The sequence below is a fragment of the Littorina saxatilis genome, linkage group LG9 (assembly GCF_037325665.1).
Source record: "Littorina saxatilis isolate snail1 linkage group LG9, US_GU_Lsax_2.0, whole genome shotgun sequence".
In the NCBI taxonomy this organism is placed as follows: domain Eukaryota; kingdom Metazoa; phylum Mollusca; class Gastropoda; order Littorinimorpha; family Littorinidae; genus Littorina; species Littorina saxatilis.
Window position 1 is genome coordinate 14,153,020 of NC_090253.1, and position 22,479 is coordinate 14,175,498.

Consider the following 22,479-nt stretch of genomic DNA (forward strand, 5'->3'; position numbering starts at 1 on the left):
CAGGCTGCAGATATCAGGGGCGGAGCAGTTAAGAGGTGGGGTACCGTGGCAACGCCCCGATGGGGGGTCTGGGGGACAAAGCCAGAACCCCTGTAACCACCCCCCTAATCCGCCCCTGGATATGTTATATGAAGTCTTATATCGCGCGCGTATCTCCAGACTCGGACTCAAGGCGCAGGGATCTATTTATGCCGTGTGAGATGGAAATTTTTACACAATACATCACGCATTTACATCGACCAGCAGATCGCAGCCATTTCGGCGCATATCCTACTTTTCACGGCCTATTATTCCAAGTCACACGGGTATTTTGGTGGACATTTTTTTTATCTATGCCTATACAATTTTGCCAGGAAAGACCCTTTTGTCAATCGTGGGATCTTTAACGTGCACACCCCAATGTAGTCTACAGTACACGAAGGGACCTCGGTTTTTCGTCTCATCCGAAAGACTAGCACTTGAACCAACCACCTAGGTTAGGAAAGGGGGGAGAAAATTGCTAACACCCTGACCCAGGGTCGAACTCGCAACCTCTCGCTTCCGAGCGCAAGTGCGTTACCACTCGGCCACCCAGTCCTATGATTGTATATCTTTGTGAAAGGATGAACTTGTCCCAGGTAAAAACCGGGCTGTATCTACGGTGGTGAACATGGATGATTTGTGCAAGGAGAATAATTAATTAAATGAATATGACATTGAGTAGTGGAACGGACCTGACTCCTCGGCGTCCCTTTTTTGAGATTGATTTAAGTGGATGAGTGATGGATTGGTCTCTTTCATTTCTTTGTCTCAGTCTCCGTCTCTGTTTCTTTTTATAGGTATTATATTCGACATTCCCCCTTTTCTTTTCAGCAGGATGGAGAGGCCTTGCTCACCTTCACAAGCATGGACATCGAATACCACCCGCAATGCCTTTACGATGTCCTCAACATCTACTCCGCCCAACCCGCCAGTACTGGCAACGGAAGCCTGAATACACCTGCCAGCACCGGCGTCGGGAGCCTCAACACCCCAACATCCTCGAACAGTGCCTTACACCCGCAGCTACCCGCCTCTCCAGATCACACGTATTGTGGTACAGCGGTCCCCGCGCCTTTGACTTTCCTTGGCGATTTCTTCGTAGAGTTCAAATCTGACGGCGTCATTCCCAGGCCTGGCTTTGCGGCGACTGTTAAGATCCTGGACCCTCCGCCAGGTAGGCCAAGCGCTGAACAAAAATGTCTTAGTATCAAAAAACAAGAAAGGTAGGTTGTTGGAACGTTTGTTATTGACAAAACAATACATTCACAAAGATATCGACCCAACGGTCTTTTAAGTGCACAGACAAACAATACCGAAAACTTATAACAACAAAATAACAAACGTTCCAACAACCTACCTTTCTTGTTTTTGATTCTGAATTTTGGAACGTTGGCAGTCTCTTTGTTTTTGGATTTGTGTGTCTTTGTAGTTTTATTTGCTGTTTTGTACGTTATGTGCTTTAAGCTTTGCATGATTACACTTTGAATCGAAAAACAAGACGCTTAATATTGACAACATTCCCCAGTGAAAAATGGACCTGTCGATCTTTGAAGTGGACGATAAAAATAAATAACAGACGAATGATAATAGAGGGTGATTATTTAGATGTGGTAGCTGCTTCTGCGTAGATGGCATGAAGCAACTGATTCCTACCATTTGGCATGCTTGTTTTAAATCAATTTTGATTCAGTTTAGCGACGGGCGCTGTGGCGTGGTGGTAAGACGTCGGCCTCCAAAGCGGAAGGTCGAGGGTTCGAATCCCGGCCGCGGCCGCCTGGTGGGTTAAGTGTGGAGATTTTTCCGATCTCCCAGGTCAACTTATGTGCAGACCTGCTAGTGCCTTATCCCCCTTCGTGTGTACACGCAAGCACAAGACCAAGTGCGCACGAAAAAGATCCTGTTATCCATGTCAGAGTTCGGTGGGTTATAGAAACACGAAAATACCCAGCATGCTTCCTCCGAAAGCGGCGTATGGCTGCCTAAATGGCGGGGTAAAAACGGTCATACACGTAAAATTCCACTCGTGCAAAAACACGAGTGTACGTGGGAGTTTCAGCCCACGAACGCAGAAGAAGAAGAAGAAGATTCAGTTTAGCGTCACTGTGGTTTGAAAATGACTTGATTTGAGGGGAGTATTTCACGTTTTAAGTCAAATTCACATTTGTGTGCGATCAGAAATAAAAAAAATAATACGAACACAAAAACATTGTGTTATCTGCAGAACCTACCACCACAAGTTCTACTACGACCACCAGCACAACTACTACTACGACGACGACGACCACTACCACCACCATCCCGACTGCGCCATCTACGCTGAAACCCGCAACCGCGTCCCAGATAGAGGAAGTTGAAATGTGCAAGACGAAGACTGCGTATGTGGAGCAGGAAGTGTACGTCATTTCCCCTGGCTACCAGGCCGGCCAGTATCCAATCAACGTGCAGTGTGGTCTGACACTCACCACATCCGCTGGCAAGGTGAGTGTTTCAAGGTCACGAGCATATTGCATGTTATGCTCTCTGGCTGGTTGGCTAGCTGGCTGCCTAGCTGGTTGTAGGGATGTTTCACTCTCTGTCTCTCATAAGTGTGTATGGACGTATGAGTGTTTCCACACCAGGACAAATACCACTGGCTGTTATGCTATATGACGGATTAAATTCTTCTATCTTGTTCTCTACTCTCCCTCTGTCTCTCTCTCTGTCTCTCTCTCTCTGTCTCTCTATATCTCTGCATATATCTCTCTATCTTTCTCTTTCTCTCTCTCTCTCTCTCTCTCGTTGTCTCTCTCTCGTTGTCTCTCTCTCGTTGTCTCTCTCTCGTTGTCTCTCTCTCTTTGTCTCTGTCTCTCCTTCTCATTTCCCATGCCTGTCTATGTGCTTGTCTGCCTGTCATGCATGCCTGTTTCTCAAACCCTGGTTCTTGAACCCGCTTGCTGTCTGACTGTAGCTTTAAGTGAATATCAGTGTGTGTGTGTGGTTGTTGGAGAAGGGGCGTGTGAACGTGTTTGTGTTACGCTATCGCACATCGTGCTGTAATTAAGAGGACGTTAATCTTTCAATCAATGCATTCTTTTTCTTCCTTTAGAAACTCTATGTGGAGTTCTTGGAAATAGCGGTTGAGTATCACAGAAGCTGCAGCTGGGACCGGCTTACAGTCTACGATGGCTACGTCAGCAAACAAACGATGTTAGCGACGTGTTGCGGCGTCAGTCCCCCTTCTGACGTCATCACTGTGACGTCAATGCTGACGCTGGAGTTTGTTTCTGACGTCATTTATCCGGATAGAGGGTTCCGACTTCGGATCTCAGTCATTGGTAAGAACGATGTGTGTGTGTGTGTGTGTGTGTGTGTGTGTGTGTGTGTGTGTGTGTTGTGTGGTGTGTGGTGTGTGGTGTGTGGTGTGTGTGGTGTGTGTGGTGTGTGTGTGTGTGCGCGCGCGCTCTCATTATTGTCTATCTCACCCATTTCTTAATATCTGTGTGTCCAGAAGACAGCAACGAAACCACCAGCAAACTGCCATCTCCATCACCATCGACCACAACTCCTCTCCCGGATGCAACGAACCCTTCATCAAGTAGCAATACCTCGCAACCCACCACAGTTCAAGACATGTCATCTCTCTCACAGATATCGTCCGCAGTTTCACCAACCTCCAAAACTAAAATCTCAGCTCCAGCGGCAAAAACTACCCCAGCTGTTTCATCGTCGGCTTTGCTACAACCCCAGGATGACTCCTCAAAATTGCTCGAGTATGCACCCTTGACCTCACTTTCCTCAAAGCCTGCATTTACCGATTCGTCAGCGGACGATTCCTCAACAATTTCGCCCTATGCAACCTTGCCCATGGAGAATGTTCACACCATGTTTGAGGCCACACCGACGACTGTTACGTTGTCTTCGTTTCGAAATACTGCATCTGCTGAATCATCGATGGAAGATTCCTCAAGAATTCTGCCTTCTTCAACCTTATCGCTGGAAAGTGCTGACACCTTTTTTGAGACTGCTCCGACTACATCCTTGCACGCTTCTTTCCCAAACACTGTGTTAGTTGCGGACACTGGCTCGGTGCTTTCCCCGTCGACAGAACAAACGGATGCGTCTGTTGAGTCTTTACAACCATGGTCAATGTCCGCAAGTGTATATCCTTCCTTACCAGAAAGCACGCTTCCTCCTTCCCAGGCAGGAAGTCAGACAACATCTGTCCCATCTCAGAAAACATCCACAGGTGTTGAAACCACAGTTTCAAAGGCATCCAAAGATGTTTCAACCGTAACGACATCCACAGAGACAACGACGCGAACTCCGACAACTGTCACGTCTACCACCACCATGGTGAGCCAAGTGAAAAATATGACAGTAGAGGCTTGCTCCGGAGTGCCCGCCATCTTGTCCAGTCAAACAGGGGAGATCACTTCCCCGGGTTTCCTGAGCGGCGAGAGTTATCCCGACAACATACGCTGTCTGTGGGTGGTTGAGGTGCCAACCGGAATGGTGAGCTGCTCTCTATCACTTCCTTTCTCACTTTATGCGTTTTTCTCAGCCAGACCACATGGCAGAAAGCAGTAACTAAGTCCATTCCTTTAGCTACTTTTTTTTTAACAAGATTTAAGTTGGGACATAATTTGGCAGAAAGCAGTATGTCCTGTTACTGCCTTTTACCATTATATTTAAGTGTTCGTGTATTAATTTGGCAAAAGGTAGCAAGTCCCCACACATATCATTATTTCTAAGTGATGAATCAAATGTGGGTTTTGATATTCATAACAGAAATACAAAACACTGCCCTGCATTTCGTCAGTAAAAATAGATATCATTTAAAGCTTTGCATTGCAATACATAGATGCAAACAGAAAAAGTCGATTTTGCCGAAACTATGTTTCATGGATTTGCTTCCCTCTGCCTTTACACGGCAGCTCTGTCTGTCTGTCCGTCTGCCTTCCTTCCTTCCTGTCTGCCTAACCTCTCTCTCTCTCTCTCTCTCTCTCTCTCTCTCTCTCTCTCTCTCTCTCTCTATCTCTCCCTCTCTCTCTCTCCCTCCCTCTCTCTCTCTCTCTCTCTCTCTCTCTCTCTCTCTCTCTCTCTCTCTCTCTCTCTCTCTCTCTGCATTTTGTGTACATATGTATAATGTGTTTTCACTATAGTTATCTGTTAAAATGTAGAATTTTAGTTTTCTATTTTCTATTTTTTATCTTGTATTTTTATTTCATTTTTGTAGTTAGTCCCTCTTTAGGGCGAGGGCTGGATGTAAAAAAGCAGACCACTGCTTAATCTACTACCCTCGTTAAATAAAGAATTGTCATCGTCATTGTCATTGTCTCTCTCTCGCTCGCTCGCTCGCTTTTTATTATTCATTAGATATTCGTAGAGGTAATGTCACAGTTAGCAATACTGTAGGATTAGCGTTAACATTTATAAGTTTTGTTTCTTCTATTGTCTGTTTACGATTTTCTGTTTTTTATTGTCTCAAACTTCATGTCTTAGATTTAGCATGGACAGATAGTAAGACTAGGCGTCAATCTAAAATCTCCATCCTTGAGTAATAAATTTCCAAAGTTTCGTTCGTTGGTTCGTTCGTTCGTTCGTTCTCTCTCTTTTCGGGCATGTCGCTTGTACGAAAAAAGAATGTCAGCCTGTTTATAAGTAGTACCAGCCAAAGTACTTTGATTTGAGAAAAGAATTCTTATATTTACCTTTAAAAAAAAAGAAGTATTTATTCATTTATAAATTTATTCAACCTTCCTCCAGATGGTTCGTCTGAAATTCACCTCCTTTGACGTGGAAAATCAATCATCATGCTCCTTTGATAGTCTGAAGATCTGGGAGAGCGAACCTGAGACCGGAACCCTGCTTCGCTCATTTTGTGGTGCGTCACTTCCGGAGGACGTGACGTCAGAACAAAACCTCGTTCTGGACTTCAACTCTGATCGAATCGGTCGTGCCTCAGGTTTTCGTGCAATATACGAACTTCTCCATTTAGTGACACAAACTCCAGGTGAGCGCTTTTGAATCGTAAAGAAAGTAATCGAAAACATTTTTGCCCCGCTATCTTAGACCATCCCTCCACTTGGAAACATGCCAAAAATCATTTTAAATACTAAAAAAGCTTGGACCCCAACTTTTTCCGGTTTTTGGAATTTTCCAGGTTGCACCCATGTGTGTGTGTGTGTGTAGTTAAGGGGGTTGGGGTTGGTGGTGGTGGTGGTTGTGGTTTGGTGGGGGTGGGGGGTGGTAGAAGAGGGGTATATTGGGGAAAGAGCCTCAGCTCTAATCAAATGTTTCGAGTTCAAATGGCATACACAAATCAAGAATCAATCAATGGATGTGTGTGCAGATGCGTGTCCGGAAGGGCGTGCAGCATGCCGGAGTGGGCTGTGCATTCCACACCAGTGGTTCTGTGACGGCGAAGAGGACTGTCCGTCTGGCGATGACGAGGAGAACTGTGGTATGTCTTGTTTTTGTGAATTAATTTTTTTTTAATTTTTTTTCTCTGTCACGTCTCTTGTTCCTTGTCCTAGATGCTGCGGTGGGCTACCCTTTGAAGATGACACTGCACTGCTGCCGAGTCACTTCGACGGTGTTCGGTAGTGGTCCTGTCCCAAGCCAACGGACGCAGACCACTACCTATTATGCCCCCGACTAACTTGTGAATGTTTTGTTTTGTTTCTCAAAAATTAAAACGTAAACGTTCCAAGTAGTAACCTATCTTGTGGTAATGTACGTGGGAATGTGGTTTGTCCTGTCATACCTTATTTTCATTCTTGACGAAAATAAGACATTTGATACAGATCGAGACAGACATTGTCCGAGGAGACGTCGAGTTGAACAATGACTGTCGAGGTTTGTGTCTAATTTTACAAATAACATGTATTACTTCATTATTTTTAGGTAGAATTCTTTGTACTTGTTTTATCATTGATTTCATAGTCTCGACCAGCCGCCTATACAAGAGTTTTAGTCCGACTCTGACGTGACATGGTTGTAATTTTGTGACAGAAAAAGTCAACACTCTTTTTACATTTAGTCAAGTTTTGACTAAATGTTTTAACATAGAGGGGTAATCAAGACGAGGGTCGTGGTGTGTGTGTGTGTGTGTGTGTGTGTGTGTGTGTGTGTGTGTGTGTGTGTGTGTGTGTGTGTGTGTCTGTCTGTCTGTGTGTCTGTCTGTCTGTGCGTGTGTGTGTGTGTAGAGCGATTCAGACTAAACTACTAGACCGATCTTTATGAAATTTTACATGAAAGTTTCTGGGAATGATATCCCCGGACGTTTTTTTCTTTTTTTCGATAAATGTCTGTGATGACGTCATATCCGGCTTTTTGAAGTTGAGGCGGCACTGTCACACCCTCATTTTTCAATAAATTGATTGAAATTTTGGCAAAGCAATCTTCGATGAAGGCCGGACTTCGGTATTGCATTTCAGCTTGGTGGCTTAAAAATTAATAAATGAATTTGGTCATTAAAAATCTAAAAATTGTAAAAAAAAATATATTTTTATAAAACGATCCAAATTTACGTTCATCTTATTGTTCATCATTTCTTGATTCCAAAAACATATAAATATGTTATATTTGGATTTAAAAACAAGCTCTGAAAATTAAAAATATAAAAATTACGATCAAAATTAAATTTTCGAAATCAATTTAAAAACACTTTCATCTTATTCCGTGTCGGTTCCTGATTCAAAAAACATATAGATATGATATGTTTGGATTAAAAACACGCTCAGAAAGTTAAAACGAAGAGAGGTACAGTAAAGCGTGCAATGAAGCACAGCGCAACCGCTACCGCACCAAACAGGCTCGTCACTTTCACTGCTTTTTGCACTAGCGGCGGACTACGTTCAGTTTCATTCTGTGAGTTCCACAGCTTGACTAAATGTAGTAATTTCGCCTTACGCGACTTGTTTTTTTCTCCTGTATACAGGTGGTTGCCAAGAGGGCGAGTTTCAGTGTCTGGACGACAGTTGCCTTCCTGGGTACAACGTGTGTGATGGGACCGCTCAGTGCTCAGACCGTGAAGACGAGCAAATGTGTGGTAAGCCTCACGTTTTATTAAAATAATTGCACTCGCTTACCCTTTTGTTTTTATTTCTCTTCTTTTACAAAAAATCCCTTTTGCACGCTATGTAACGAGTTGAAAGAAATGTTGTCAATGATTGGTGCATTTTGCTTTCAAGCAACCTTGCAGCATTCGTTCGCTCAAAAACTGTTAAGATTCGGTAATGGAGACCTGGTTAAACCGACAAACAAACACCTTACCAACCAACCAACCAACCAACCAACAAACAAACAAACAAACCAAGCAAACGAACAATCAAACAAACATACAAACAAACGAAAGTAGTAAACATGAGTGTTAATTATAAATATGAAATATCACAGTGCTATAATTAATGCAATTACAACGTATGGTGCTGGTATGCCGTCATACTATGGATCCATTTAACTTCAACAGCCCTTCCAGTACATGAATCTGCGTTGCTAGGAATCATACTTGTATTTTGGGCCTTGTTCTTGAGCTTTCTATCCTGTGGCACACCAAAAGGATTACTGACAAACTAAACTTGCGTGTTTCAGTTCGCGTTACAACTGATGGCTTGTTACAAGTCAACAGAGAAGGCGAGTGGATTCCGGTCTGTGAGCGAAATTGGACGCAGGAAGTTGCAAACGGAGCATGCGCGGCAGCAAATCTCGGGTTAGTGTTTTACCTTTTTTTTTTTTTTTTTTTAAATATTGTTTAACTTTTTTTATGTGCTTTGCGTTTGTTGATATTGTTGTGGTGGTGATTGGGGGTGGTGTATGGGGGGATTGAAGGGGGGCGTTGTTGTTGGGTAAGGGGTCTATATGTTTGCCAGATTGTTAGAAATTATAATATGGTGAATTAAATCTTGTCTACATATATACCACCTGTATGTGTCTAAAGGGGCCACTGCAGATAAGCGAACAAACCAAACCAAACCAAACAAACAGCAAGCAAGCAAACAAACAAACAAACAAACAAATACACACAACCGCAAAAACAACCACATAAACAAGCAAAAAAAAACCCAAAAAAAACAAAAGCAAACATGCATTAAACTTCAAAAACTGTTGGTGTCAGAGTCTCTTAACCCCATAATTATACGTATTCCTTCGTGTCTCTTGACGAGCCAGACCCGTGATAGAGTTCGGCACCACATCTGTCAACGCTGAAATCTTCGCATTGTGGAGAAAGGAGGATGCTGCCATGTACCTACAGGCCAAGGGTGCGGCAAACCTAAGGTAATACATCAAGAAGCCATACAGTAGATCCCCTACCCCCACCCCGATCCACCCCCACCCGGATCCACCCCCACCCCGATCCACCCCCACCTCGATCCACCCCCACCCCGATCCACCCCCACCTCGATCCACCCCCACCCCGATCCACCCCCACCTCGATCCACCCCCACCCCGATCCACCCCCACCCCGATCCACCCCCACCCCGATCCACCCCCACCTCGATCCACCCCCACCTCGATCCACCCCCACCCCGATCCACCCCCACCTCGATCCACCCCCACCCCGATCCACCCCCCACCTCCACCCATATCCCTACATCTTTTATGACAGGGCAAAAACATGAGGAAAGCTTAAGACTATATTTTCGCAGATACCTTGTCATCTGCAGATTTTTTTCTCCAAATCTTGGAAACGAGCAAACTTAATACATGTAGTAGTTTGTGTTTACTGTATATCTCCTATGTATTTTACAGTTCCCGGTGTCCCGCCAACAAGGCTGTTGTGGTGTCGTGCTCAGAACGAGGTAAGATGTGTGTGTGTGTGTGTGTGTGTGTGTGTGTGTGTGTGTGTGTGTGTGTGTGTGTGTGTGTGCGTGCGTGCGTGCGTGCCGCGTGCGTGTGTATGTGTGTGTGTGTCGGAGGGGGGGGTATGCGTGTGTGTGTGTGTGTGTGTGTGGGTCTGTCTGTCTGTCCGTGTCTGTATGTCTGTGTCTGTTTCTGAATCTGGGTATTACTGTTACCCTGAACAAGTCTTGAGATGGGCTATGTCTTTTGTTTTTGTTCTGATATAGCCTAACATGCTGCCGCATGAAAAAGAAATGTGGACTCATGTCAATGCTGCATCTCAAATTTCAGTGTGTGGAAAGGGGGACTCCCCCTCCCTCCCCCAGCCCTACGTGCTGGGCAGCGAAGCCTCGGTGAACGGTCAGTGGCCCTGGACAGTGGCCATAATGACAGGGGGCACATTCAAGTGTGGAGGGTCACTCGTTGATGACCAGTGGGTGGTCACAGCTGCCCACTGCCTGTACAAGTGAGTGTAAAGCGACATTAAAGCAGCCCTGGAAGTCCAACAAATGGTGTACTCGCCTGACGGGCGCAGTGGCGTCGTGGTAAGACGTCGGCCTCCTAATCGGGAGGTCGTGAGTTCGAATCCCGGTCGCTGCCGCCTGGTGGCTTAAGAGTGGAGATTTTTCCGATCTCCCAGGTCAACTTATGTGCAGGCCTGCTAGTGACTTAACCCCCTTCGTGTGTACACGCAAGCACAAGACCAAGTGCGCACGGAAAAGATCCTGTAATCCATGTCAGAGTTATAGAAACACGAAAATACCCAGCGTCAATAAAAGAAGTCATTGTTTGTTATTTAGTTGCTGTTAACTATTATTGAACCCCATCAATCCCGCTGCAGTCTCATCAACATACCGGAAAGGCTGACCGTGACTTCCGGTAACGTCAACCTGTACGCCAAGACGCGACAAGAGACGAGAGTCAGCGAGATCATCCTACACCCTGACAACGACTTCATCTCCAACTCCGACATCGCTCTGATGCGACTGCAGCGACCTCTGGAGATCTCCCCCGTCGTCGGTCTCGCCTGTCTGCCCAAACGACACCACCAGTGGAGCGTCAACATCCCTTGCTATGTCAGTGGCTGGGGCATTACGGATATCGCGGGTAGGTGGTGTTTGTGTGTGTGTCTGGGTGTAGGTTGTGAAGGCTGTGTCTTGAGTGTTTCTAGTACTGGCTGGTCTTGTTGATGACTAGTTGATTAACATTGTTTTTGTTGTTGAAATTTTGTGATGGGGATGATGGCGATGTTGTTATTGTTGTTGTGGTGGTGGTGGTGGTAGTGGTGGAGGTAGTAGTAGTTGAAAAGGTAGGAATAGTAGTTGTTTTTGTGGTTGTTGTGGTTTCATGTTGTGATTGTTTCTTTGGTCACTACCATGTCTTTACGAATTTAGCTCAGTTTAGATTTAGGCTTAAAGTTCACGCTAGCATTAACATCGATACAGACACACACAGGTATAGACACAAACGGACGAACAGACACCCACCCACCCACCAAAAAAACACACTCCCCGCCGCACACACTTACACCCCTTCCCACCCCACCCCACACACACCCCACCCCACCCCACCACACCCACCCCACCACACCACACCCCACACACACCACTACCCCACACACATTAACACACTTGTTTTAATCTTTCCGCATACGCTCGTATGTGACATATGAACAAGGTTCTTTCTCGTTAACCCGTCTGTATGTAATTTCACACTCACTCTGTTATTGTTGAGTGTTTTATTCTTCTGTGATAAACCCCTGTTTCTATTGAATTACGTTATACTCATTGCTGCAACCGGTTATGTTTAAATTGCAGATATACCAGTGGAAGGTATTTGAATCTCTTTTTTGTGTGGTTTACCGGGAATTATTGCTTTGGGTTTGAAGGGTGGGGGTTGGGGGTAGGGGATGTCTCTATGATTTCATTTTTGCTTTGAGGAGGGAAGAAGTCTCTCTGTCATTTTTTTCTTCTTTTTGCTTTGACAATAGGTCTAATGTGTAGTTTTTGGACGATATATCTTTGATGTAATTGTTCTTTTAGGAAGATTCTCAATGATACGTTGCTTTGATGAGGGGTCTTTCTCAAATGATTAGTGCTTGATTTATTGCTTTGGTGAGGGAACTCTTTGATTTAACTTTTGCTTTGATAAAGGGTCTCTCAGCTTTGTTGTTTAAAAAACGGGGTCTCTCTAACTTTGTGTTCTGCGATGGCGTTCTTTCTGCATTGGTGTTTGGAGATAGGGTCTCTCTAAACGGGTATTTGTGGTAGTGTTCTCTCGAATTTGGTATTTTGAGTAGGGATCTCTCTGATTTGATGAGGGTCTCCGCAAAATGTTGCTTTCGTTAGGACTGAGTCTGTCTCTCTGGTGTAATTGTTGCCTTGAGGAGGGTTTTCACTATTAGGGCCTACGTTGCTTTGAGATTTGGTCTCTCTGTTGAAAGTGTTACTCTTGGGAGGGATATGTTTGATTGCAATGATGCTTTGGGGAAGGTATTCTTAAATGGTTTACCATGGGGGAGGTACCTCTTTGCTTTTATAAATACTATAACTCATTGTCTCCCAGGTACGGATATATCCGTACCCACACATATGGCTCTATCTGACCACGTACGGATATAATATCAGCTCAGACTGTTAGCTTCAGTCGCTTCCTGTAACGTCGATCACTGCATTCCAGCGTGTTGATACACAGTTACTACACAGTTTCTACTATTCTGAGTGACCTACTGCAGCACAACTAGTCTCGGCTAAAAAACACTTGGTCAAAATAGGTGGGGTAGAAAGTGATAAGGAGTGGTCTATTGAATTAAGTTATTGCTTTGAGAAGTGATGGTCTCTTCAATGTGTTGCTTTGATGAGGGAGATTTCTGATTAGGCCACAAAAAAAATAGTCTGTTTACGGTAACCCGACCGACCCTATTTTTTTCGCGCGACCCTAGACTTTTTTTTTGGCATTTGGGAAAAAAACAAAAAAACCCAAAAAAAACGTAAAAATATGGTTTTGGGGAAAAAAAAAAAAAAAAAAAAAATCCCGACCTACCGACTCTATTTTTTGGGCCTATGTTACCGTAAACAGACCTATTTTTTTTTTGGCCATATATTAATACTTGAAAGAAGGGTCTTTACAATTTGCTACATCAAGGAGGGGTCTCTCTAAATTGCTTGAGGAGGGGTCTCTCTAAATATATTTTGATTTAAGGGTCTCTTCGGTGTATTGCTTTGGGGAGGGGTCTCTTTGATTTACTTTTTGTTTGGGGCAGGGGTCTCACTGATTCACTGATGTGTTGCTTTGCAGAGGTTTTTGTCGTTGACGTTTTGTTTTGAGAAGGGTTTTTGGTTACTGACTTGTTGCTTTGGTAAGGTTGTTATTGACTTGTTGCTTTGGGGGAATGTATTTTCTTACTTGCTGCCTTAGAGGAAGTTTTTTTTGCTTGTTGCTTGATGTGGGGGGGGGGGGGGGTTGAGGGGGGTAGGGGAGGTGACTCTCACATTAGCACTTTCTTTTGTCTCACCCTAGATAATTATGGTTGTAGAAATCTATAGTACCACCTTTGCTTGTTAGCATTTCTTGGAGTACCTTTCCTTGAGGTAGATAGCAACATTCCATCACCTTGCTGCTGCCACTGAGAGTCCCTCGTGTGTCATTTTTTCTTTTCTTTCTTTCGACAAGCGCCTAGAACTGTACCCACGGAATACGCGCTATATAAGCTTCATATTGATTGATTGATTGATTATTTCTTTATTTCTTTACCACTACAGTGTTTCATTGTAAAAATGTCAAAGTGATGTGTGGTAAGAATGTACACAACAGTTTATCAAACACGTTCTTTGTGTCTTCAAAATAGATTAGAATAGGCATGTTTTGGTTAATTAATTCCGTTATTACACAACGCTTCAGTTGTTATGGAAGTATATATAGAAGTCGCACTTTGTTTTCGGCTCGACCAATAATTTGACAGTATCAGCAGGAAAAGAAAAGATGTAATATAGCCTACTCTGGTTAATACTTTGAGCTACCACGAAGAACTGTATAGGCTTACTCGTAATCTCATTATCTTCATCCAAGAGCATTTAGTCCAGTCAATATACTTTTTTTCCTGTCTTTGAGCAGGGTTTTGCGAAGAATGCAAATTCGACACAGTAAAATATTCACTTGGGTCACATCCACCTCGCCCAATTTCTCTTTCGCCCCACGATTTCAGGCATTTCCCCTTTTTCAACGGGTTGTGGTTACATTGTTGTGTATGACTGTTCACACACTGAACACGCTTTGACCGTGACTGCTTTCTGTGCTTTGGAAAAATAGTTGTTGATCAAATAGTAATAAAGTTAGTTATTAGCGGTGTACAGTTTTAACCGCTTTACAATGCTGAAATTGAATACAAAGTACTGGCATACACAAATAAACAATTCTGATTTCCTGCAAACCTGTATATGAGTGTGCTTGAGTTGTTGATGCGAAAGAATGTGTATGAGTGCGCCTTGAGTCGCCTTGTGGTGAGATATGTGCGCGTTATAAATTCTCGTATTATAAATGTGAAACTGACAGACCAGTTTCACTGAATTTTCAAGAACTCGGACCCCTTTTTTTCTCGGCAGATATGCACAGCAGACATGTGTCATCCGTGCTGCACCACGCCAAGGTGAAACTGTGGGGTCAAGCCAAGTGCCAGGCGGTGTACAAGTCTCGTCTCATCCCCACCATGATTTGTGCCGGCTACGAACACGGGGAAATTGACGCCTGCAAAGTGAGTATTAATACATTGCACGTGACTCTCCTCAAGACTCGCCAAGACTGATCCTATCTGGCAGCTAGTTGTATGGGTTCTTCCCCCTCCCCGCCCGTATTCGAACTAACGGTGACGATGACGATGAGGATGACGATGACGATGATGATGATGATGATGATGACTATGCACCTGTTGCAAACGCATTCTACCCTAGGCACAAGGCGTTCAGGATAGGTCTACCAGGGCAGCCATAGGGCAATACGGCGTAGCATGGGATATCCAAGAAGAGCAACTACGGATGTCAGCCGGGCAGAGAAGCGGGGCTTGGACACAGGTGGGCGTGGTCAGAAACGGTCGTTGGTAACGTGATTGATTTCTAACCCAAGGTTGTAGACGTTAGCCTCTAAATATGTCCGAAAAACCTGATTGATTTGTTTTTACCCAGGGTGACAGCGGCGGACCCTTAGTGTGTCAGACGGTGGGCGGAGCTTGGACACAGGTGGGCGTGGTCAGCTGGGGGGAGGGCTGCGGCACGCGGGGCAAGCCAGGGGTCTACACGCGCGTCGACTCTTTCCTGGACTGGATCCTGGACCTGACTGCACAAGACGGTACGAGTTCCAACCTGTAGCTCCCTTTCCTGGTCCTGTTTGTTAAGTCTGTGTCTTTCTGGTTGTTTTCTTTTATTTCGTACTTGTTTTGTCGGTCTGTCTTGTTCGTCTGTTTGTCTCTAAAACACTGACACTTTACCTCTCTCTCACTCATTCACTCACTGCTTGTCCCTCCGTCTGTCTGTTTGTCTGCCTGTTTGTCTGCCTGTCTGTCTGTCTGTCTGTCTGTCTGTCTGCTTGTCTGTCTGTCTGTCTGTCTGTCTCTCGCTCTGTTTCTGTCTCTGTTATCTCTGTCTCTGTTATCTCTGTCTGTCTGTCTGTCTCTCCGACTGTCAACATTGTAAATTGCTCAAAATAAAGCCGTAAAGAGGAACAAAATCAACTGTTCGAAGGAAACAACTAGGTTGCCGAGTTTTGTTATGCGTACAGTGAAAGGATATTCTTATTCCACGAAAACAAATTGGACAAATCTGTGGTTTATAGGGGAAAGGCTCCTAATATGGACCGGCTCCTAAAATAGACCACCTCCTGTTCTGACAAACTAACGGCGCTAGAGCGCTCAAAACAATTTTATTCGCTTTAGTCACCCTCTCTGGATAAGTTGCACATGTCAAAACAGTTGTAGGAACACAAACCTTAAAACCGTTAGGCCTTATTGCCTTTTTTCACTTTTGGCAGCGTTCACTCTAAATTTGCCGCCTAAAACGGATTCGTTTCTGTTCACAACCAAAGCTTTTATCACACAAAAATGGCTATATATGGACAGCTAAGGCCGTATTTGTTACATGTTACCAGTGTTCACCCCGAGTTTCTACTGCAAACAAAAAATAATAGCAAAACCTCAAAGTATGTGTGAGTCCCCTAATATGGACCACCTTCAACAAATCGAAGAAAATAAAAGCTAAAGGAAATTTTAATTAATTCATTCAGAAGCTTGCTGAAAATAACCTATAATAACTAGCCCTCGAGATTTAAAAAAAAATATAACAAATAGTCGTTTTTTTGGGAAGTTGATAATTTCACTTATTTTCACTCTGTTTTTGACAAGCTTCTTCAGTTTCCTGGTGTACTTCAAATATTGATCTCATCAACCCGAAACAGATAAATCTAAAGCATATTTGAATTAGTCTGACTTGCACACTAAGTTGTATCATGTTTTTTTGAAGTATAGGGGGCTTTTTACAGTGATTCGTGAAGGCCGCTTCACCGGTCCATATTGGGCGCCCAGGCTCCTAATATGGACCATTTGTGATTTTTTCTGTATTTTATTTTTGCTGAAAGTCTATCAAAGCTTATTCACTCTAATTGGGCCAAACGGTTAACCTAAGAGAGAAGGACTACCAAACACAAAATGAAACTTCTTCGCAAGAAAACAAACTAGTTATCAGCATGAAACAAAAAGGGGTCCATATTGGGCCCTTCCCCTATGTTCGTTTTTCACTGAAAAGAAGGTAATAATCATTAGATCACAAATACACTGCTGACTTTGAAATACTGTGGATGTTTTTGCGACATCATGTTTTTTGATGAACAATCAATGACTTGGAGATGGTTCTTTCAAAGCTTTGCATTTTTTCTTTTTTTCAGTGGCACAAACCTCCTGCGATTTTGAGACTCCATTTATATGTGGTTACGTCACAAACGTGAATTCAACGTCATCATTTCTGTGGTCGCGCCGACCAGGGGGACAAAGGGAGCCGGGTCGTCCTGCTAAAGACCACACGCAAGGCAATGAGACAGGTATACAGAAGAAAAAAATCAAATGTGTGGACGCTAGTGTGTGTGTGTGTGTGTTAGCGTGTGTTTGTGTCAGTCTGTGTGTGTGTGTGTGTGTGTGTGCGTGTGTGCGTGTCTTTGTTTCTGTGTGTGTGTGTGTGTGTGTGTGTGTGTGTGTGTGTGTAGGTGTAGGTTTGTGCGTGCCCGCGTTTCATTTTCAGTTCATCAAACTTTCATTTCAACTCGTGCTGTTTTTGGCTGTATTTTCAGGTTACTACATGTACGCACAAATCGATTATGAGAACGAGGGGGAGAAGGCAACTCTCTTCACACCCAAAATAAACGTGGAGTCCGTTGCCTGTCTCACCTTTTACACCGTCTTCTTTGACAACCCCCATGCTTCCCTAACAGTCAACGCCATTGGACATGGTTCCAACCGAACACAACCGCTCTTGCATTTGAGAAACGAGGGCAGTGATTGGTCGGAGGTGGAAGTGGAGCTTCCTCATTGGACAGAGCAGATTTCCTTCTTGGCGAGTGTAAACTTTGGAAGTGTAGGAGGTCTTGGAATCGATGACGTCAGCGTAGTTGGCGCTCGGTGTCGAGGTACTGGTTGATTGATTGATTGATTGATTGAATTATTGACTGATTGATTGCACTTTACAGTGTGGCCTTAGATTACGCAGAAGAATTAAGAATGTCTTCTTCTTCATACAAAATGCGAAAGCAAAGTCGACGATTTCATGCTAAACTTGGAATGATAGGACGTGAGGGAAACACATTACACGCACCAAATTTTGCATGAAGTTTTCGGTTGAATCAACGTTTTCAGTTGGTTAAGAAAATGGCATAATATTTTGTTTCTTACGGAGATATATTTCTTTTACAAAACAATACCCAAATACAAAAAGACCCTACCAACAGAGTGGTCAGACAAATGTAGAACCCGGGAACCCATTCCAGGGCCGGACTACCGGGGGGGTTATGGGGGTTGCGCAACACCCCCCCTCCCCCCTAGCCTAAACATGTACCTCACTTATTTAAAACATTTTTTATTATTGTTTATTTTATGCCGTTTCATGCAAGGAGCGACCATTTTCCTATCTCAGAATATGACCTACCCATCAGCTGGACCACCGCTGGCAACCCCCCCCCCCTCCTCTTAGCCTAGTCCGGCCCTGCATTCCCTTATGAAACTCGATACACTGTTTTATTTCTTGACACTTTTTCTTGTTATTATTTCAGACACGGCTAAACTATCGTGTGACTTCGATGATGGAACAGTTTGCCAATACAATCAGTCCGACGACGACACGTCTGATTGGTTGATGACGTCCAATCCGCGTGAAGGAGACAATGATACGTCTGGTAAAACCATACACTGATTACACTGACTGTTTTGATACAAATTTTAATGTGCTCTGTACATAGTGATACTCAGCTTGTCATTGCTTTATGTTGACAAAAGCGTTGTAGTGATTTCTCTGAACTCACGTAAACTGAAAATGAATAAGCATGTTAATAAAGGACTGAGAAGCAAACAAACAAGAAACCAAAAAATGAATTTACACACAGTTGACTTAATTGACTTTAACACAATGGCTTCTGTGCCGCTACATCTACACCAGGGCCGGACTAGGCGAAGAGGAGGGGGGGGGGGGTTGCCAGTGGTGGCCCAGGGGGACATCCCCCCTGGCGGCAGGGGCGGATCAGTTCATTTTATGACTGTTTTTTTTTCAAAAATTTTGAAAAAAAGGATGCAAAATGGTGCAATCTGGTGCATTCTGAGGATGATCATTACCAGTTTCAGGCAGCAGATTTTGTCACTGATTAATACCCCAAAAATTGAAACTCAATGTAAAATAAAGAAATGCATACCTCATTCAATATTTTTATTTTTTGGCTGGGGGGGGGTTCGGAAACCCTAGAACCCCCCCCCCTCGTTGTGGGGGTCAGGGGGCGAAGCCCCCTGAAGCTGACGGGTAGGTCATATTCTGAGATAGGAAAATGGTCGCTCCTTGCATGAAACGGCATAAAATAAGCAATAATAAAAAAAAATTAAACAAGTAAGGTACATGTTTAGGCTAGTGGGGGGGGGGGGGGTTGCGCAACCCCCATAACCCCCCGGTAGTCCGGCCCTGTACACACACACACACACACACACACACACACACACCGCACACACACACACACACACACACACACACACACACACACACACGTGACACACTGACTCTGCGGACACGCGCGCGCACTCATGCACGCTCACGCTTGCACACACACACACACATGGTGGTGGGTTCAAGTGCTAGTCTTTCGGATGAGACGAAAAACCGAGGTCCCTTCGCCGTGTACACTTCATTGGGGTGTGCACGTTAAAGATCCCACGATTGACAAAAGGGTCTTTCCTGGCAAAATTGTATAGGCATAGATAAAAAATGTCCACCAAAATACCCGTGTGACTTGGAATAATAGGCCGTGAAAAGTAGAATATGCGCCGAAATGGCTGCGATCTGCTGGTCGATGTAAATGCGTGATGTATTGTGTACTGACAAAATTCCATCTCACACGGCATAAATAGATCCCTGCGCCTTGAGTCCGAGTCTGGAGATACACGCGCGATATAAGACTTCATATAAAAAAAACCATATATGCAGACACATCAGTAAACACGCGAAAAGACAAACTGATGACGTTTGAACATTATCGGGTCGGGTGGTGTGGTGGTGTGTAGCAAACTTACATTTCAGCTACCTAAATAACACGTGTACATTCGGGATTAGTGTACGTATACACCATATTGTACATCACGTAATAAAGCACAGGCACGTGACACTGGGTGGCGGACGGTGATGAGGTGTGGACAAGACTGAGGAGGGCTCAACTTGTGACCCCAAGCCCGCACACCACACGCAGTCAGTATAGGCCCGGTAGCTCAGTTGGTAGAGCACTGGACTTGTGATCGGAAGGTCGCAGGATCGAATTCGGGCCGGGACGGACACGGGTCAACTTTATGTGCAGACCCAGAGACGGAAGCCATGTCATCACAATGGCACGTAAAAGACCTTGGTCATTCTGCCATAAGTGCAGGTGGCTGAATACACCTAAACACGCAGACACCTGGGTAGCGCGACTCCGTTGCTGCTAGCTTTCCACTGGGAGGAAGCGACCCGAATTTCCCAGCGATGGGACAATAAAGTAATGAAAATGAAAATGAAAATGAAAGAAAATAATGTGCCTGTCTTAAACAAAAGCCGGGTATTCATATAAAGGTTTGTACCTTCTAATGCCAGAAACTGATTAGACAAAGGAGCTAAGTCAGGCATAATCATATTCCTGACCAGGGACATATATATAGCCGCTTGTGACTGAATTTAGTTTTGTACAGTAGGTATGAATTAATACACTTGAATACTTGCAAATATGTATGGGAGACCCCCCCCCCCTCCAACCTCTACCTTTCATGCATTTGAGATGTAGAATACTGGCACAAAACGGTGCACTGAAACCACGCCACAAAAGCGGCTAATCATAAGTCAGTCTATAGCATAATACCTCACGGCTAAGTCAGTCTATAGCATAATACCTCACGGCTAAGTCAGTCTATAGCATAATACCTCACGGCTAAGTCAGTCTATAGCATAATACCTCACGGCTAAGTCAGTCTATAGCATAATACCTCACGGCTAAGTCAGTCTATAGCATAATACCTCGCGAGTTGTAAATACTCTTTCTGGATCTGGATCTGGATAACCCGCCTGGGTTGGTGGTTGGCGGGTGCGCCACAGAAGCCGACGACGACTATCAACGTGACGTTTTTTTTGGGTGTGCGCATCTAAAAGAGTCTTAAAAGTTCACTGTACACAAGGTGGATATAGTGTACAACTCCAGCTGGTCTTCTTGCTGCTGTACTTGCGGCTTTAGTCCGTTTGCCCTAGAATGTAGGCTTTTCAAGCACAGTTAAAAAATGCTATGGTACCCCAAGCACGTTATTTTTGTTGTTTTAAACTATGGAACAATGGTAAGCTGATAAAAACTGTGCACTCACCTACCACCACTGTCCCCTGTGCAGGTGGCCGCTACCTTCAAGCCGACTTGAGGAGAGGCGGTATCGGGGGCACTGCTAAGCTCGTCTCCCCCGTCATGACGTCATCGGTCACGCGCTGCCTTCACTTCCGCTACAGGATAAGCCCCGCCCACACCGCTTCTCTCTCGGTCTGCACCTTGTCGGTCGTCAATCCCGTCAACAAGTTTCTGGATTGCAGCACGTGGACACGCTCCAGCAGCCCCAGGGATGATTGGCATGCTGGCCACGCCTCCTTACCGCCGTCAGCCTATCCCTACGCGGTCGTTTTCAACGCGGGGCGGGGCTTCAAAGGGGGCGTGGTTAACATTGATGATGTGGCGAAAGTCGACGGGTCTTGCGGTTGAGGCCTTGAAGTAGTCGTGTGCAGACGTGACACGGATGGTTGATGCATGCATGGATTGAGTGATTCGTACAGGAAGATGCCCTTTCGAAGATTGTTTTCCCTTTGGTTAATTGATTTTGTTTTGGATGTGTGTGTGTGTATTTAGTATTTGTGGTTGTTTGTTTGTTTCGACATAGCTCTGAGTTGACGCTACCTGCAGTTCGGGTAAATATTGACGGTGAGATATTAATGGAATAAATACAGGAAACTTGAATTTTTTTCACCTTTTCTTTATCATTAACACAACATCTAATGACATCCCGTCGCAATATAACCTTCGTGGTTGAAAACGACGTTAAACACCAAATAAAGAAAGAAAGAAAGAATCTAATAACATTAAGTAAATGTGTAATTACAATATTGTACCAGATATATGTATTTGTGATGAAACTGTGAAATGCTATAGCTACCTTTTTTTTTTTAAAAGGATGATGTTTCTTTCTTTCTTTTAATGATTAGCCGGCCGGTGTTAAACATAAATTAGTATAATAAACAAATAACACTGACACAAGCACTGTATGTGTGTGTTTTGGTTTTGGTGGGGAGGGGGAGGGAGGATGGGTGAGGCAGGCTCATAATTGGTATTAAATTAACTGCCTGTCAATATTTTGTTTACAAATGAGAAGTATGTTATCCAAACCACTGGTAAGTGTTACAGGAAGGTGAGAGGAAATGTATTTGCTCTAGTTATTGCAATATTGCTTATACATTGTACGTGTGTGTTTGTGTGTGTACGTGTGTGTGTGTGTGTACGTGTGTGTGATTTAGTGTGTGTTTGTGCGTGCATGTGTGTATGGACTAGGTAAGTGCTAGAGCATACGTTTTGGGTTATTTAGTGTGTTTGTCTTTGTGTGATGGCAATAATGTTACCGGTGTTTGAATGCCTACCCATATTTTTTCTTTTTCCTGCATGTGTGTATTCATGTTTCCAAGGCCTGAGACTTTCGCTGTGAACTTGGGTTCTTTATCGTGCGCATGTGTGCACACGGGGGTGTTCGGCCATCGAGGAGAGTCTGCACAAAGTTGACTCTGGGTAATAAATCCCTCGCTGAAAGTGGAGATCGAACCCACGCCGATAGCGGCAACTGGTTTTGAAGCCAGCGCCGCTACT

The 22,479-nt window shown here is 44.3% G+C and overlaps 1 protein-coding gene across 3 annotated transcripts in view; it reads left to right on the forward strand.

Annotated features, from left to right (window-relative positions):
* The window catches only part of LOC138975346 (uncharacterized), a 34,335-nt gene extending 12,753 nt beyond the window's left edge, over window positions 1–21,582 (forward strand). The window contains exons 5-23 of one of the 3 annotated variants that reach the window (XM_070348009.1): window positions 853–1,195; window positions 2,243–2,499; window positions 3,107–3,335; window positions 3,509–4,512; window positions 5,767–6,013; window positions 6,353–6,463; window positions 7,943–8,053; window positions 8,596–8,713; window positions 9,172–9,279; window positions 9,754–9,803; window positions 10,135–10,309; window positions 10,685–10,950; window positions 11,661–11,675; window positions 14,445–14,593; window positions 15,021–15,183; window positions 16,771–16,923; window positions 17,170–17,505; window positions 18,145–18,267; window positions 20,972–21,582. In XM_070348009.1, the coding sequence (XP_070204110.1) occupies window positions 853–1,195; window positions 2,243–2,499; window positions 3,107–3,335; window positions 3,509–4,512; window positions 5,767–6,013; window positions 6,353–6,463; window positions 7,943–8,053; window positions 8,596–8,713; window positions 9,172–9,279; window positions 9,754–9,803; window positions 10,135–10,309; window positions 10,685–10,950; window positions 11,661–11,675; window positions 14,445–14,593; window positions 15,021–15,183; window positions 16,771–16,923; window positions 17,170–17,505; window positions 18,145–18,267; window positions 20,972–21,330 (4,317 nt within the window). In that variant the 3' untranslated portion in view covers window positions 21,331–21,582. The remainder of the gene's footprint in view (window positions 1–852; window positions 1,196–2,242; window positions 2,500–3,106; window positions 3,336–3,508; window positions 4,513–5,766; window positions 6,014–6,352; window positions 6,464–7,942; window positions 8,054–8,595; window positions 8,714–9,171; window positions 9,280–9,753; window positions 9,804–10,134; window positions 10,310–10,684; window positions 10,951–11,660; window positions 11,676–14,444; window positions 14,594–15,020; window positions 15,184–16,770; window positions 16,924–17,169; window positions 17,506–18,144; window positions 18,268–20,971) is intronic. The other 2 variants (XM_070348010.1, XM_070348011.1) reach the window with 2 other exon arrangements.
* Window positions 21,583–22,479: the final 897 nt, after the last annotated feature.